The following is a 17395-nucleotide window of genomic DNA, read 5'->3' as shown; positions in this document are numbered from 1 at the left end:
ATCAAATATACATCCAAACACAGTAAGACAAGAGAGAAGAAGAAGAAGAAAAAAGGTTTACTCCTTAGCATGATGGACTTCTTTGTCCCATGATAGGTGAAGACTTGTTGACGATCAAACAAAATTTTAATTCATTCTAACTTTGCCTTCTCATAATATAACCTTTTTTTGTTTTGTTAGCAATGGAGTCAGCAAAAGTACACGAGGAGAAAAATACTTTGCAAAAGTAATTTCTTTAGAGTTTATTATCTTTCCTTTGCTAATCATTTATGAGACATTTGGGGTGAGTAGATTTTTATATATAGCCAGTAGATTATAATAATTTGTGTGTTATTATTGTAACGATCCAATTTTTCGAACTAAGCTGAGGTTATTACTTTATTATTAAGATATTCCATTCAAACATAAAACTTATAAAACCTATTTAAAAATCATTAATCATCTAAAAACAAAACAAAATCGTCTTCGAACCCTATTTCAAAACAAATTCAAACATTCATACCATCGTCTAGGAAATTATCAAAAACAAAAGAAACAAATAAATATCCTAAACAGGACTCTTTTTCAATCCTTAAAAGAATTAAATTTAAAGACGTTTAGCGGAAGCATAAAGAAAAAGGCGTCCCCATATGACATTCACAAATCCTTCTTGCCCCTCGTTGGTGTACCTCACACATTACCTTTAGTTGAAAAAGTTAAACATAAAAGGGTGGGTATAAGATATATACCCAGTAAGAAACCCACTACTAGTCCCGTTTGGGGTAATAACAGTTAGCTTCCTATTAAAGGGTACCCTGCAAAGTGACCTCGCAAGATGCACACACCAATCAGTCTACTGATCCCGTCAAATACACAGATCAATCTAGTGATCTCGTCGGATACACATATCGGTCTAGTGATTCCAAAGGACACACATATCAGTCTAGTGATCCCGAGGGATACAGATCTCAGTTTAGTGATCCCGAAGGATACATAACATGCGGTGATCCCGTAGGACACTAGGCATGCAAGGTACGCTACCCCATAGATAAAACTAACAGTTACCCCTCGGTCCAGTCTAAATAGTCCATTCGTATACAAAACACCTCAACTATTAGTTTAGTCTCTACGCATAATCAGTCAAGCAATCTAAGTTTAGTTGTAGTCTAAGTGCAGTCAACAATGTAAGTTCAATTAACAATACCATTCCACAATATATACATATATCTAAACTATGCATCACAGTCACACCATCTACCTCTAATCCATTGTACAAACCATCAATATGCAACTACCTCTAACAGTCAAATCGAATGCATCCAGTCGGCAGCACAACCCATCAATATATATATAGATATATATAAACTACACATAATGGTCCAGGCATCTAAACTCAATCAACGACACAACCCATCAATATAACTAAACTATACATAGCAGTCATGATGTCTAAACTCAGTCGAAAGCATAACTTAACAATACTTTTTATCTATACAAATAGTCGAACAATGCAGTCATTATATTTTAACTATCACATCAGTCAAAACGTGTCAATCTAAAATTGAGTTCAATAGTAGGAGTCCCTTACTTGGAGTTTAACTACGTTTCTTATTCGAACTAAAATCCAGCAAATCAACCTAGATATAAACATAAAGATTTCAAACACTAAAGCAAGCAAAACTACCCAACCAAAATGCCAATTTCAAAATTCTACCACTTACCCAAGTAAGAGGAGAATCAAACTCCAAACAAAGCCATTGTAGAATCCAAGAATTCGACTTCCACACCTTCAAGAAATTCAATGGTAATGAACCTAGTTAATCAAACATTTTATTCCAACAATTATACTTAAATCGGTTATGGAAAACGCTATGAAACTCACAATTTCGTTCTTACCACAAACTGGCTTAAGTGGTCGCAAGAAAGGGGAAGCTAGCTGGTGGCTTGGCTTGGAAGACAACTCGGCGCACGTGGCTAAGGAAGGCAACCGGTCGGCTCGGACGAACGGAGATCTCGGTTCAGGTGGAAGACGAAACCACAGCTCCCTATCTTGACGTCTTTGACAAATGGAGGATGGGTCAACACGGCGAGCGGTTAGGCCTAGAGTTCGACGAACAGAGGAGGACAAAGATGGCTAGCGGTCGATGGAACAACAAGAAGAAGAAAGGGGGTCAGGCGACTGTTGCTAATGGGTGCTCGTTGGAGTTGTGAGTCCGACGATGACAACTTGGGGAGAGATATGGCGGTAGGTGGCGTTGAACGAAGACGGTAGAGGCTGTTGGTGGTGAGGGAGGTCGGTGGCGGCCGGGTACACACGATGAAGAAGAAGAAGATTACGATGGGGGCTGCACGCAATGGTTTAAAAAATAAAAATATAATAATAATAATAATAATAATAATAATAATAATAACAACAATAATAATAATAATATAATATAATATAATATAATATAATATAATATAATATAATATATATTATTATAAAACTCATATTCTCCTTTTCTTTTCTTCTTCAAACTTAAATAACTTAGCAACCAAAATGGGGACTGCATGCAAGGGTTCAAATTAAATTCTCGCTAACAAAAGTAACTATATTGATAACGTACCTCGAAACTTTAGGGCATTACAATTATAATCTATACTTAGGTGCAAACTATTATAGTTTGGTTTATAATAGTTTATGTTTGGGGTGTTGATTATTTTAAAGAGAATTGGAAAAAGTGACAAATTTGACAAAATATTTACAAAATATAGCAAAATTTCAAATTCTATCAATAATAGACATTGATAGATACTGATATGCTTCAATCAATTATATTGATAGTGTAACAACTCAACTCCTTATACTAAGCCGAAGTCTTTACTAATTAAAAGATAAGTAAAATTTCTTAAATTTAAAAATAGAAAATAAAACAAAACCTCAAATATTCATTAAAAATCATAAACAAATGTACGTAAAGATATAATTAAATAAAATCCTAACTCGGGCCCTATCAATTTTTAAGGAAAATAAATAAAATAAAATAAAATAAAAAGTGCATCTAATCAATGACATAAGGCGGAAGCAAAAAGATCCCTATGGCTCGCCACGATCACTTCTTGTCATTCGCCAGCTTCCCTCTACCCTTATCTCTATCTCTGCTTGAAAAATTAAACAAGAAAGAGTGAGTATAAAAATATACTAAGTAAGGGACCCATTTCTACTCTCGCTAGGTGCCTGTTAACTTCCTATTAGAGTCCTATAAAGTGATACCCTTAAACTGGCACGTTCCCAAACACGTGCAATCTATGATCCCTAGGAACATATCTGGTTTTCGGTGAACCCAAAGGAACACCTAGGACAACTGGTCTTAGTGTACCCAAAGGAAACACTAAGACAATCGGGCTGTAACTAACCTCATCGATTCACTCATAATCATGTCTATGTCTATGTCATTCTGGACTGGTGATCTTGTCGGACCACACAATCATAAAAAGGTGGTGATCCTGAAAGACACCCATATGGGTACGACTTTAATAGCTAAAGCTAACAGCACAACCTAACCATAGCATGTAACATAACATACATTATCATAAGCATGACATAAGTATCGATCATGTCATTTTAATCAAATATTGTCATCAAAGACATAACACACTTGTCATCATCAATATACTATCAATAATAAACATGTTAACAACTATCATCATCAAACACCCATACAATGACGGCTTGCGTGCGGCTGAAGGGAAAGGGCAGCTAGGAGACGCTACTCGCATACACGCACGCACGACTCGAGTGGCTAGGGGACGACTCTTTGTTGAGTCGAATCGGATTTGCAGCTGCTAACAGTTCGTTGACGAAGAAGACGAAACAAAGAAGACGACGAAAAATGAATGGAGAAGGCCGACGACAGACAGACGTGGCGACTTGCATAGTTCGACTGTCGTTCAACGATCAATGGACAGACTAAACGACGACGACGATGCTTTGCGAACGGCGGAGGCAAAGACAAACGGAGATGGAGCCGGACAGAGGCGGAGATGGCTCGGGTGAGAGTCGACGACGAACGGACAGAAGAGCGACTCGGTCGTGGCTGCACGACGTGAATCTTGCCCATGGGTTCGAGTAGGGACAACAGTTAACGGAGCAACTGACGAACGAAAAAGTGGCAAAGGACGGCTTGACTACTTCAGATGACGACTCGACTTGCGACGGAAACCACGACGGTCGACGATCGTCGAAGAAGGTGGCAACAGCGGCAGTAACTAGGGTTTTTAGAGTAAGGGTTTGCTTTTCTTTTCTCAATGAAGGAGATGGCACAACTCCCTATGCTAAATTTAAACCAAATAATAATATTATTATCATTATTATTTTATTTTAACTATACTTTTTCTTTTCCTTCTTTCCCTAAATAACCAACCAAATCTTCTCTCACTTCGTTTAAAACCTATCAAATCTCTCTTTTAAATCAAATATTCTCCTTCTCTCCAATCAATTCACTTTTATCTTTCCCAAAAATAAATATTTCTCCTTACAAAAATATATCATCATTCCAACTTCAAAATCAATTAATTATATAATTATTTATATAATTAACCAAATTTCTTCCTAATACTAAATCACTTAACACAACCAATTCAATCATAATTTCCAAACATTAAAACAAATAGATATTTTCCAATTATCTACTAAATTTCAATCTTCATAAATCAAATAATTCAATCAATGAACCAAATAACACCCAAAAGTCAAAATTTAACTTAAGATAATTACAACTAAATTACCTTAAATTTGGGGCATTATAGATTGACAGTAATAGAAGTCTATCAGTGTGTATCATTAATAGAATCCAAAATTTTGCTATATGTTGTAAATATTTTAGTTTACTTTACTATATTTGAAAATATCCCTTATTTTAACGTGTGTTATAATAATATGTATATTGTGTGCATATAACTATAGTCTGAATCATAACCGTATGTAAATCAAATGTAAGTTATTTTAGATCATGATATATAATTTTTGTACAAATTTTCTTTATCATACAAATAATTATGTACGTGAAATATTGTTTTTTTTTTAAACATAAATAAACTATAGCTCTATCAATTTATACAAATAACTGAATTTTGGTTTATGTTAAAAGATTGTTTTTTCTTAACTATTTTGGGAGATACTTTGGTTAACATGAAATTGGTAATAATGTATCATGTAGATTTAATTCATGTCTTTCATTTATAAAACTTTGTTTTTTGAAGGTACAAAATTTGTTCTAAAATAAAACATATCTCATAATTGCATAATTAAAATATTGCCACAAAGATGACATAAAAAGAATATTCCAAACATGTTTTCTTATTTTCAGTTTTTTTCTTTTTCTAGATCATTTTTATTTATGGTTTCTATTATAATTACTAAACAGGTTTTATTCATTCTCTTGTAAATTTCAACTTCAATGATAAAATATGTAGAATTTATTTTACAAAAACAGGCATATCACACCGTGTTGAAAAAAAAAAACTTAATTTGACTAAATTGTCATGAATAACAATTGAAATTACCACAAGTTCTTTTCTTCTAGATCACCATATCATATTATTTAAAATCCCAAATTTCTATCTAGAATTTTAAACGGTTTAAAGATAGTTTAGACATATTTATGAAAGATTAAAAGTGTATTATCAGAAAAAGGACGAATACATTTAAAATGGTAATTTATAAGAATGGTGTAGGAAGATATTTATTATTATTTTTTATGATTATACTCATTTGTCAATAACTTATAACTTATAACGTAGGGAGAGAGAGTTGAAATAATCTACATTAATTAATTGTTAATGTAATGAGATCTCAATATACATTAGAATTCGAATACGTACATAAGAAAAATCTCTTTTTTTTTTTTAAGATCTCACTAACCTTATGAGTTCATTAACCACTCCAATAAATAAACTCAAATTGATCTCACAAATATCATTAATTGCAAATTTTTTTAAAGCAAAAGCTAGACGACCAATTTGAGAAAGTAAATAAAACAAGAGAAAATGCATGCCAGCTTATTAATGAGGACATTAGCAAATAGCAACCTTAGTTTAAATAATCAATTAATTAATTGCTTCATGTTTTTGAGATCTAACAAAAGCATAGTTGTTGTAAGATATTAATAAAATATAAGAACATTCCAATGATAATAAGAAAAAGAAAGAAAGAAAAGTAGTGCATGCTTTGATGTAACAAAGCTTTTAATCAATCAATTTTTATTTATTTATTTACTTTTGAGAAGAGACTTTGAAATTATAATGCCACAAAATAGTCTCATAATTAATTTTATATAAAGTTGACTTTGAAATTATAAGGTTGCCAGAAACTTAATTAATTTGGAGGAAGAGAAGAATTACATTATTTTATTCATCTCACATGGGGAATGTTTTTCATCGATCTCTCTCTCAAATTGTGAAAAGTGTTCTTCTCTAAAAAACATATAAATGAAAGTTCACAAATATTTAGTTCGTGTTTGGATTGAATACGGAGAGCTTTATATCAAAGAAGGAATAATTGAAAGACAAATGTATGTGAACAGATTTAAATATGAAACTAATAGAGGTTAATACAAACATTTACCTACCATATATATTGTAACGCCCTAAAATTAAGATAATTTTAGACTTAATTATCTTAACTTTTTTTAATTAGATTTAATTTATTTGATGATGTTTTGAATCCATTTAATAATAATTATTTGATTTTAATTAAATTTAGGTTTTTTTTTAATTAGATTTTGATTAAACGGTAGATTAAGAGGATTTGAAATTGAATTAAATTAAATAATTACGGATGTTATTTAATTAAATTGTAAAGCGAAAACTTTGTTGGAGATTTGATAATTATATGTATAGGTGAAATATATTTATAATTATCATGAAAAAAGAAAAGATAATTATATTTGTTGAAACATAATTATTTAAAGAAAAGATAATTTGTAATCAAGAGAAAAGATATTTATTGAGGGATATTTATTAAGGGAGAAAAAGGAAAATAATTGTATTTTGGAAAAATATAATTATTTGTAAAATTAGGATAATTATTTTGGAGAAAAATAAATAATAATTTATTATTGTGGAAGAAAATTAATTATTTTAAGAAAAATAAATATTGATTGTGTAGAGAAGTTGTTAAGATTGGGTAAATAAGGAAAGAAAATGAATTGGTTTTATTTAAAAGGAAAATTGATAATTATATATTGAAATATAATTATTAGAAAAATGAATGTAAAATCTCAAATCTTTAAGGAGTTTTTTATAATTATGTTAAATTATTTAGGTGTTATATTAAGGATTGGAGCCAAAATTTAATGGTTGGGTTAAGATGATTCATATTGGAATTTAGGAGTGATTTATTGAAAAAGACTTGATTGATTAACATAATCGAGAATTTAAGTTAATTTGAGATGTTGAAGTGAAAAGTTGATTTTGGTGAAATTGAATTTAATTGAGTATATATATGGATATATATGTTTAATTAATAAATAGAATTTTTGGTGGAATATGATATTAATTATTTGGTTTTGTATAAATAATTAATATGAAAAGGTAAAGTTAATTATATGATGGAATATAATTTTGGTTGTTTGGAAAATAAGATAATCCATTGGGAGAGGGATGTTTGATTTGATTGGACGAAAAAAAATGATATATTTATTTAGAAAATAGAATGATGTTTTAAATAAATATATATGTTTATATTTTGGTGAGAGAATAATAATAATAATAAAGAAGTATTATTATTATTAATTGTTATAAATGCCTAAGATTTTGTGCATTTAAGGAATTTGTCAAGAAAAAATAATGGGAATGAAAATATATGTATATTTTAGATATATATATATATATATATATATATATATATATATTCTAAAAGGAAAAGAAAATAATAATAATAATATTATTGTTATTATTTGAGCTTATAAATAACATTGGAATGCTTAAGTTGAAAAGAAAAAGAAAAATGTTCTTCATCTTCTTCGCTAAGATAACCCTCTGCCGCTGCCACCTCAACAGTATTAATTTTTATTAGTCCCATGACAAAGCTTGAAGATTTAAAGTGATGAATTTTTCGATCAAGAATAAGAGAATTTTTCAACCTTCATTTGAGTAACATTGGTAAGCTAAGGTAATTTAATTGGGGTTTCCTTTAAAAGTTCAATTACTAAATTTTTGAAGATTTAATCTTGAATTTTTTCCAATCAAAGTTGAATTGGTTTCAATCCCAATTTTTTGAAGAAGTTAATTAATTTGGGAGAATTTTTGGATGATAGCCAATTGCTTATTCTATTAGTTAAGATATTGAAATTTCCTTTTATGATTAGGGATCAAATTAATTGGAGAGTTTTTACTGTCAACTATGGAGTATTTTGTCTGGCTAAAATCTCCAGGTAAGAGATTCTACTACTTGACCTTCGAACTAAATTTAAGACTGCATATATTTATGGTTATGCATCGATGGTAGCTAAAATGCATAACGCGATTCTATTCATGATGATTGACATTATATTGATAATTGATGATGATGCATGATATATTAATCACATGCTTAAGGACGTTATAATTAATATTCATGTCATGTTTATGATATGCTATATGTTATGGATGAGTGTTTTATTAGTTTTTCTAATAGGGTTGTACCCATATGGATGTCCCTCGGGATCACCACCTTTTTATGACTGTGTGGTTTAACAGGACCACCAGTTTGTCATGATATGTTTATGAGTGGTCCGACAGGATCACTTACAGTCGATTGTCTTAAGTGATCCTTCGAGTTCACTGAAAACCAATTTGTCCTAGGTGTTCATTCGAGTTCACTGAAAATCAGTTTTGTCCTAAGTGTTTCATTGAGTTCAACAAAGATAGTTGTGTTCCTACGAGATCACTAGATTGCGTGTGTTTAGGAATGCATCAGTTTACAGATACTTATGTACGAGACCCTAATAGAAAATTAACAGACACCTAACGAGACTAATAGTGGGTCCCTTACTGAATATATATTTATACTCGTTCTTTCTATGTTTAATATTTCAGGCAAAGGTAAAGGTAGAGGAAAGTTGGCGAGCGACAAAGAAGAATCTGTGACATGCCATATGGAGACTCAGTTTTGCTTCCGGGTCTACATATCAATGTTTCAATATTCTGTTTTTAATAAAAATTTAGTCTTTCTCTTTTTAATAAAGTGTCTCTTGTTATTTTTTTTTGTAAGGAACTCAACTTAGTATAAAGAGTTAGATCATTACTGTAATTATTATTTATTTGATTTTGATCACCATGTATATCGTAGAAATAGTATATAAACACACATGACATGTAATTTTTTCAAAAACTAATATGTGGAAACACATAATCAAAACTTTATGCTAGTTGATTGACACACGTTTAATCACTCCATTCAAATTTTATAATCTAAAAAATCCAACTCACTAATCCCATCATCCATTATCAAAAATTGGATTCTCTTGTTGTTGTTGTTGTTGTTTTTATTATTATTATTTCTATTATTTTTATTTCAATTCACATCTTCAATAGTCAATTCTATTTTTATTGTCACGTGTCACTAAAATACTTATTGCCTATCTCTACCATGTTGGTGGAAAAAGGTAAAAAAAATCTTTTAACATTTTATAAATACGATGACATGTTTGAAAGGGTTTGACTAATGCATGAATTTATAATAAAAATTACATAAATTCTTTAATTCTAGAGAAAAACCATAAATCTGTTTTCGTTAAATATTTAGTTATTATAGTCGGATAAAACTCTCCTAAATAGTTCATAGTGTAAGAATTATTTAGAAAGTATGTTACATCAAATTATTAGGACTAAAATTTAATTATAATAATCTATAAAACTATATCGTAATTAATTTTCTTAACAATAAAATTTAAAATATAATCTAAAAAATTAGAAATTAATAAGAATGAACTCAACTAGTGAAAATATATGTTCCAGTTTCAAAAAAAAAAAAAAAAAGAAAAAAGAAATCAATTCTCCTGCTTTCATCTATTGTTGAGCTAAAAACAAAGGTAATATAAAATGTAAAATAGTAATTGAACTTTAAAATTTAAAACTCTAAAAAGGAAGTAATTATGAGGTTATTTATTTTAACTTTTTAAATTTGGTAAAAGATTAAGAGTAATAAAGTATAGTGAGGTTTGGCTTTGCAATAGAATAATCAAGGGGTCCCAAACTTCATTGCAATTATTGTGGGTGGGTCCCTTATGATTGGATCGACCATATATATATATATATATATATATTAAAATAGAATTAGAAGTGTGTTTAATTTATGTCATAAGAAGAAGCATTTTTCCTAACACATTGACCCCATATGCAAACTTTGATAAATAGGGCTGAGGAGGGTTACACCTATATTTGTCCCTCTATTAAACTTAACTAGTAAACTTTTTGGTCAAAAACAAAGATTCAGACATATCAATTATTTAAACATAGTTTAGTTTATTATCATCACATTTAGTAAAAAGTAGTGTGATTGTCTTGAGATTCTATCGATGAATCAATCATAATTGATCTCAATCACAAACGTAATTGATTTGATTTCGATCATGTCTATTTAAATACTTTGCATTACCATTATCGTTATTCTTTAGGTCAATCAATAGCGATAATAGTACTTATGACATTTTCGTACTTCTTTCATTGATTTTATTTTACATTGTAACGATAACAGGAGTGGTAACTTAATGATATTTTTACGTAATTATCAACTATAGTTGCATTGAGCATCCTTTGCTACACAATTATATGATAGATTAGATTATGATTATTATAGCTAACTTAAAAGTTGTATCTCATTATGATTATGGAATACCAATAAACCACCTCTAACGTAATCAAATAAACAACATTTAACGTAATCAAATGAGACTTACTTCATATATATTACGTTGGATTTATTATGTTTCTTGTGAAATAAACGTGACTTATGAACTATTAATTAAGTGAGATTTGAAACTCAAATTTGCCAGCAAAAAGAGAAGCTTAGTTAATTTAAAACAAAATCGTTATTGATTGTTCATCAAAATTGAGTATTATGGGTTGGGACCATATATAAGACTTCCGTTTTATTGAGATTGAGATAATATGATCTCCATGTGCTTATAAATTTCTTATACTTTTCTTGTCACAATTAATCTTTACTTTAAAAATATATAGAGATACTAACACTTAATAAAAACCTTTAATTATTTAATCATGATGCAATATATGTATATAGTTGAAATAGTTAAAGTTTTAATAAAGGTAATTATTGGATATTTGAATGTCTATCTATTATTTTGTCTGTAATTGTTTGAAACGTTTAAGTTCAAATATTTACTACACAAACCCTTTGCTCAACTAAAAGAAGAGTCTTAGATTTGAAAAGTGATTAGGTTAATACTTACGTTAATTTTGAATGGATGTCTCATCAAACAACTAAACAAAGAGAAAGAACTGAAAGATTTGATAATGAGAAAAGAGCAATACTTAACTGCGAACTACTCTCTCGTCACAATATATATATATATCTTTAGTTTTGAGTAATTAAGTGGAACATTAAAAATAGACCTAAGTGTTATATTTCTGTAATGAGAAATTAAAAGTGATGAAAATGCATTTATTAAGCTATTCAGTATAGCACAACCTCTGCTTTGAGCAAAAAAGGATGAGCTAAGATTCATTACAGATAAAGACAGTACATGAGGATTAAAGCCGTTTCACAAAGCAAATACATGTGATTTAATTTCAAACCTGCAATAATAATATTGGGAAGATGTAATATAATAACAATAATATATGAAAAAGAAACACCAAATATACTATAGAGATCGATTTCATTAATTTTCCCTATTGCACGAAACTGAAATTCACACAGTGTGCTTCAAATCTTTCAAACAAAAGCCTCTTATTTTGACTTCCACATATATATATATATATATATATATATTCTCATCTTCGGATCCCTGCACAACACAACAAATTAACCAAAATTAATTATTTGGACCCAGTTTTTTGCTTTTTGTCTTCCATTTTTCATTTTTCATTTTTAAATTTTTAATTTTCTCTATCTACTGGGGTCCCTACCACTGAATTTTATGGATATAAATATCATAAACACTAGTTCAAATTTTAGTGATGGCCAACAAAATTTTTATGATGTTAAATATCCACAGAATTATTATTTGTTTGTTTTCATTTGAATCGACATTCCTCTGTTCCTTTGAAAGTAACATATATTATTAGTTATGTTTACTGTTATTTATGTGGAGAAAAGACAACGCGATTTGGTGGAAGATTTAAATTACCTTGACCTAGGATATTTAATTCCTAGTAGTGTGGAGGTGGTGGCGGCGATGAGTAGTAGTAGATGGGAGGTGGTGGGGAGTGGTATACTGGTGGTGGTGGAGAATGATAGACGGGAGGTGGCGGGGAGTGGTATACTAGTGGTGGTGGAGAATGGTATACAGGAGGTGGATAGTATACTTTCTTTGGAGGTGGTGGAGAGTAGACAGGAGGAGGGTAGTACACCTTTTTCGGTGGTGGTGGAGAGTAGACGGGTGGTGGGTAGTACACCTTTTTCGGTGGTGGTGGAGAGTAGACGGGTGGTGGGTAGTATACCTTCTTTGGTGGTGGTGGTGAGTAGACGGGAGGTGGGTAGTACACCTTCTTTGGTGGTGGTGGTGAGTAGACAGGAGGTGGGTAGTACACCTTCTTTGGCGGTGGTGGTGAGTAGACTGGTGGTGGGTAGTATACTTTCTTTGGTGGTGGAGGAGACTTATAGACGGGAGGTGGATAGTATACCTTCTTCGGTGGTGGAGGAGACTTATAGACGGGGGGTGGATAGTATACTTTCTTGGGAGGTGGAGGAGACTTGTAGACGGGAGGTGGGTAGTATACCTTCTTTGGTGGTGGAGGAGACTTGTAGACGGGAGGTGGGTAGTATACCTTCTTGGGAGGTGGGGGAGACTTGTAGACGGGAGGTGGGTAGTACACCTTCTTAGGAGGTGGCGGAGACTTGTAGACGGGAGGTGGGTAGTACACCTTCTTGGGAGGTGGTGGAGACTTGTAGACGGGAGGTGGGTAGTAAACCTTCTTGGGTGGTGGTGGAGACTTGTAGACGGGAGGTGGGTAGTACACCTTCTTTGGTGGTGGAGGAGACTTGTAGACGGGAGGTGGGTAGTACACCTTCTTTGGTGGCGGAGGAGACTTGTAGACGGGAGGTGGGTAGTACACCTTCTTTGGTGGCGGTGGAGAGTAGACGGGTGGTGGGTAGTACACCTTTTTGGGTGGTGGAGGAGACTTGTAGACAGGAGGTGGATAGTACACCTTCTTGGGTGGCGGAGGAGAATGGTATACTGGAGGCGGGTAATATACCTTCTTAGGTGGAGGAGGAGAAGCATAGATATAATTAGCATTGGCAGATGATGGCAGAGTTAGGGAAAGGAGAGCAACAAAGGCAGCAAAAAGAAGAGGAGCCATTGAAGATCCCATTTTTCCCATCCTTGAATGGATTGGTGGGTTCTTAACGCTGCCTTTCCTCCCCTTTATATAGCTTTGTCCGCTTACCCACTTCACTCACTCAAAACCCCTCTCAAGTCTTAACATAATGATCACCGGTGAAATCTAATTTAATTACTTCACCTAATTTTGTTTAAAGAAAAAACATGAAAATCATATAGACATGCACACATATTATTGTCGGTAGATGACAAAGATAGTTAAAATAATATTATGTGTTGTCATCATGTTTGGACTAATTTTATATAACCTTCCACCAAGGATTTTACCGTTTTAACATTTGATTTTGCAATATATATATATATATATATATGACATTAAAGATGTGAGATTTTTTTCTTCATCAGAGTTGCTTAAGCTGATAATAAACGCATAGTTAAATTAATATTACATATATCAACACTGTTACTAGTTATATATGTAAGTAAAGTTACTAAAAATCTCAAAAAGATGTAAATAATTGGAATAATTATTGGTGTAATATAAAAAGTAATTAGCTAGAAAGAGAAAGAATTAATTAAATTGAGATATAAAATGGTGAATTAGTGTTGGAATTAGGAGGGGGGGTTGATGGGAGTGGGACCCGGCGGCTTGACTTATTCTTCATCTAATTTTTAAGATTTTAGAATGGAGCGAAGGTCCATTTTGTGGAGTTGCTTTCACTATTACACAATTTGCATGGCCTTTGGCGTTTACTCCTACATTTTTCTGTGGGCGACGACTGGGGGTTACTATTCAAATACTTCCTATATATACTTTTTCTTTTTCTTCTTTTCATTTTCCTTTTTTCTTTTCTTGAACCACTTCTTCTCAAATTCCTTTCCTTTTGTAATATATACTACGTGAATCAGACCAATATAATTCAACTTAGACAATCATTAAGTTTTTAGTTTGAATTCTCTCGACGTATATCTTTTTTTTATGTAGTCTGCGTATCATTTAGAGAGTTTATAAACATTAATCACTTAAAAACATATGTCAACTCAATTATATTTCTGTCTTAACAATGCGTTAAAATTAAATTTAAATAGTAATTTGAGAAGTTAAGTATAAACTATAAATTACAAACTTAGTTTTTTTTGGCTTTTAAAACTTGTATAATAAGTCTTTGTAATCATCCTTTCAAATTTTGTGCCCAACGAATTCTGAATTATGTTATATTTCTTAAGAATTTAGGGATATTTATTATAAAAAAATTTGAAAATTATGAACAGAAGATGTAAACTTTGCAATAAAAACTAAAAGTATTTTAACTTAATCTAAAAATTATTATGGAAAGTTTTCAAATAGAACAAAATAAACTAAAATATTTATAAAATATATAATATAATTCAAATCTACCATAATTTAAAATATAAAATATGTAATTTTATAATATTACGTAAATATTTTTATTATTTATCATAATATTTAAACATAATTGGTATATTTTTCTAAAATAAAATTGTGAATGGAAGAATTATAATGTAATTAGATTTTAAGAGCGTCTAGATTTATATACCCAAAGAGTGAATTATTGGGGTTGGGGTCATTCTAAAGAAATTGAGTAAATCTTTTTGTCTTTTAAATTAAAGATGGTAGATTGGGTTCTTCATTTTTGGAATAGTCAATCACAATAATCATTTATCTAAAGTTTATGTTTAATTTAATATGAATTGATTATTTATGTTCATATCAAATAGAAAAGAAAAAGAAAAAAAAAACCCATTTTTCCAATATATTCATCAAAAACCTCTGATTTTTTGGTTTGCTTCATTCCAACTACTCTAAGCTCAACTTTTATTTCCCCTTCCTACTTCCTCAAATTTAATTAACCTATCAACTCCAATTACATAATGGTACCCACACATACTTTAATTTTTCTATTCTTTTTCCCCCAGGAAATTAATAATTTTTTTTTTGCTTTAATCAATATACATGGATTCCATCCCAAAATTAATTAGCAAGGTTAGAATTATACTTGTAAATTTACGTAAACGTTGCGAGGTTTCTTAACGTAATATCCTCATCAACAATATTTGTTCATATTTCAATAAAAAAAATAAGGAACATCTTGAAATATAACAAAATGAACTAAAATATTTACGAAATATAGAAAAATTCTAAATCTTTATATCATTGATAGGTGATATTGATAGATAGAAGTTGACTATATTAGTGTTTATCATTGATATCATCTGAAATTTTTCTATATTTTATAGATATTTTCAATAGTTTTGTCATCGTCGAAAATTAATTTTCAATGGAGACATCACAAAATGAAAATTTTCTTACTAATATGCCTACACTTACATTTAATAATGTTGATAGACAGGTTGATTTGATTAGGTGACATTTATATACATATATGATTTAGTCTATATATTAATGAGGGTAATTTTATTAGCCACTTATTATTGTAACTCAAAACTCTTAAAGAAAAAAAAAAAGAGAAATTAAAAATAATTAGTTTAATTTTTGAAAATTGTATCTCAATGGTGAAAGTGAAATGAACGTCTCAGCATAAAGTGTGCAAATTAATTTTGCGAATGAATGCTGCATTATGATCAGTCTTGATTCATTTTACTTATTGGATCAATAACTTTATTAAAAATTTTAATTTTCTTTTTCAATAGACTATAAGTTATAACATTATAGTGAGAACAGATTCAAACCTACAATATGCTCAAATCAAAATTGAAATTGCATAATTGGAAAATATCTATTTTTTGAAACCTACCATTAAATTTGTAACAATTTAATTTTTATATATGTCATATATTAGTTAGTTTATAGTATTTTAGTTTTGATGGCTGGTGGAATATATTCTATCAAGGTGAAATATAGATATTGATCACTTAACTATATACTCATCGATAGTTAATTGATTTTGATCACTCAATTTTAATTATTTATTACATTTTAATAAAAAGAAAAAGATATGTTCAGGACTTAAATCATTACAAGGGTCGTTATAATACTACATATTAAAGCTTAAACTAAATTTATACAAATTTGTAAGCATAGAAACTAAATTATTTACATCCTTACAAGTTTAAGATTAAAACAGTTATTTCAATGATATTATTACATATAATCTAACAATAATTGTTAGGGTTAATAATTAAATCATAAAAAGAAATCGTAGGTGAAGATTCTAACAAATTTACGATAGAGGTCTATAAATATAGATGAAATTTCAAACTTCCAACATTTCTTTTCTAGAGTTTATGTATTATTGTCACGTTAAACTATAATCAAGGGTAACATATGAGCCGTCAACTACATATATAGGAGAATAGATTAATTAAGTTTTTGTGGGGAGTGTATGCAAGTAAGAATCATATGGTATTTTGATATTGAATATTTTTGTGTTGGGTATGAGTTGTTTAAAGTGGGAGTAGGTGAGAAATAGATCAGATACGTAAGTAAAAGATATGTTGGATTTGGGTTAGGAAAAGTTGTTAGCTAATCAAATGATTTCTAGCCATCCCTGTGTATGTTCAATACTATTGGAGGATTCTTTTAACGGTGAGCTAGAAATCATACACTATAGAAACTATAACTATCATATTAGAGTTAGATATAATACGATTCGTTATAACTTTTGTCAAATTGAAAGTTAGGGTTTGGGATATACTTTCAAAATATGCTTAAGCCCTAAATTTTAAAAATCACCACGTGAGATATACACACATGAGACACAATTAAATTTACATTACATATTTCTATATGTAAAATATATATCAAATGTTTAAGTCGACATTTTAATTAAGGGTCAAAAATTGAGAAAAATATACATAATTGAATAGTTAAAAGACTAGTAAAAGCAAATAAAAACATGCAATAGAAAAAAGATTAGTTTTAGTTAAAACAAATTGCATAATAGATA

General features: G+C 30.1%; 1 protein-coding gene across 15 annotated transcripts; it reads right to left on the bottom strand.

The window, feature by feature from the left end:
- Positions 1–11609: 11609 nt before the first annotated feature.
- LOC103485630 (extensin-3-like) lies at positions 11610–13746 on the bottom strand. Of its 15 annotated transcripts, none has more exons than XM_051082720.1 (4): positions 13048–13746; positions 12952–12999; positions 12312–12903; positions 11610–11969 (listed from the first exon to the last, which is right to left on the bottom strand). In XM_051082720.1, exons 1-3 carry the CDS (start codon positions 13504–13506, stop codon positions 12334–12336), a joined length of 1077 nt encoding a protein of 358 aa, XP_050938677.1. In that variant the 5' UTR covers positions 13507–13746; the 3' UTR covers positions 11610–11969; positions 12312–12333. The 15 variants fall into 15 exon arrangements, with proteins under 15 accessions (XP_050938677.1, XP_050938681.1, XP_050938686.1 ...); XM_051082724.1 differs by having other exon boundaries at positions 13096–13746; XM_051082729.1 differs by having other exon boundaries at positions 13144–13746.
- Between the last annotated feature and the right edge of the window lie 3649 nt (positions 13747–17395).

The sequence above is a fragment of the Cucumis melo genome, chromosome 3, assembly GCF_025177605.1.
Source record: "Cucumis melo cultivar AY chromosome 3, USDA_Cmelo_AY_1.0, whole genome shotgun sequence".
Classification (NCBI taxonomy): domain Eukaryota; kingdom Viridiplantae; phylum Streptophyta; class Magnoliopsida; order Cucurbitales; family Cucurbitaceae; genus Cucumis; species Cucumis melo.
The sequence above is the reverse complement of the archived record's forward strand: the minus strand, read 5'-3'. Positions and strand labels throughout refer to the sequence as shown.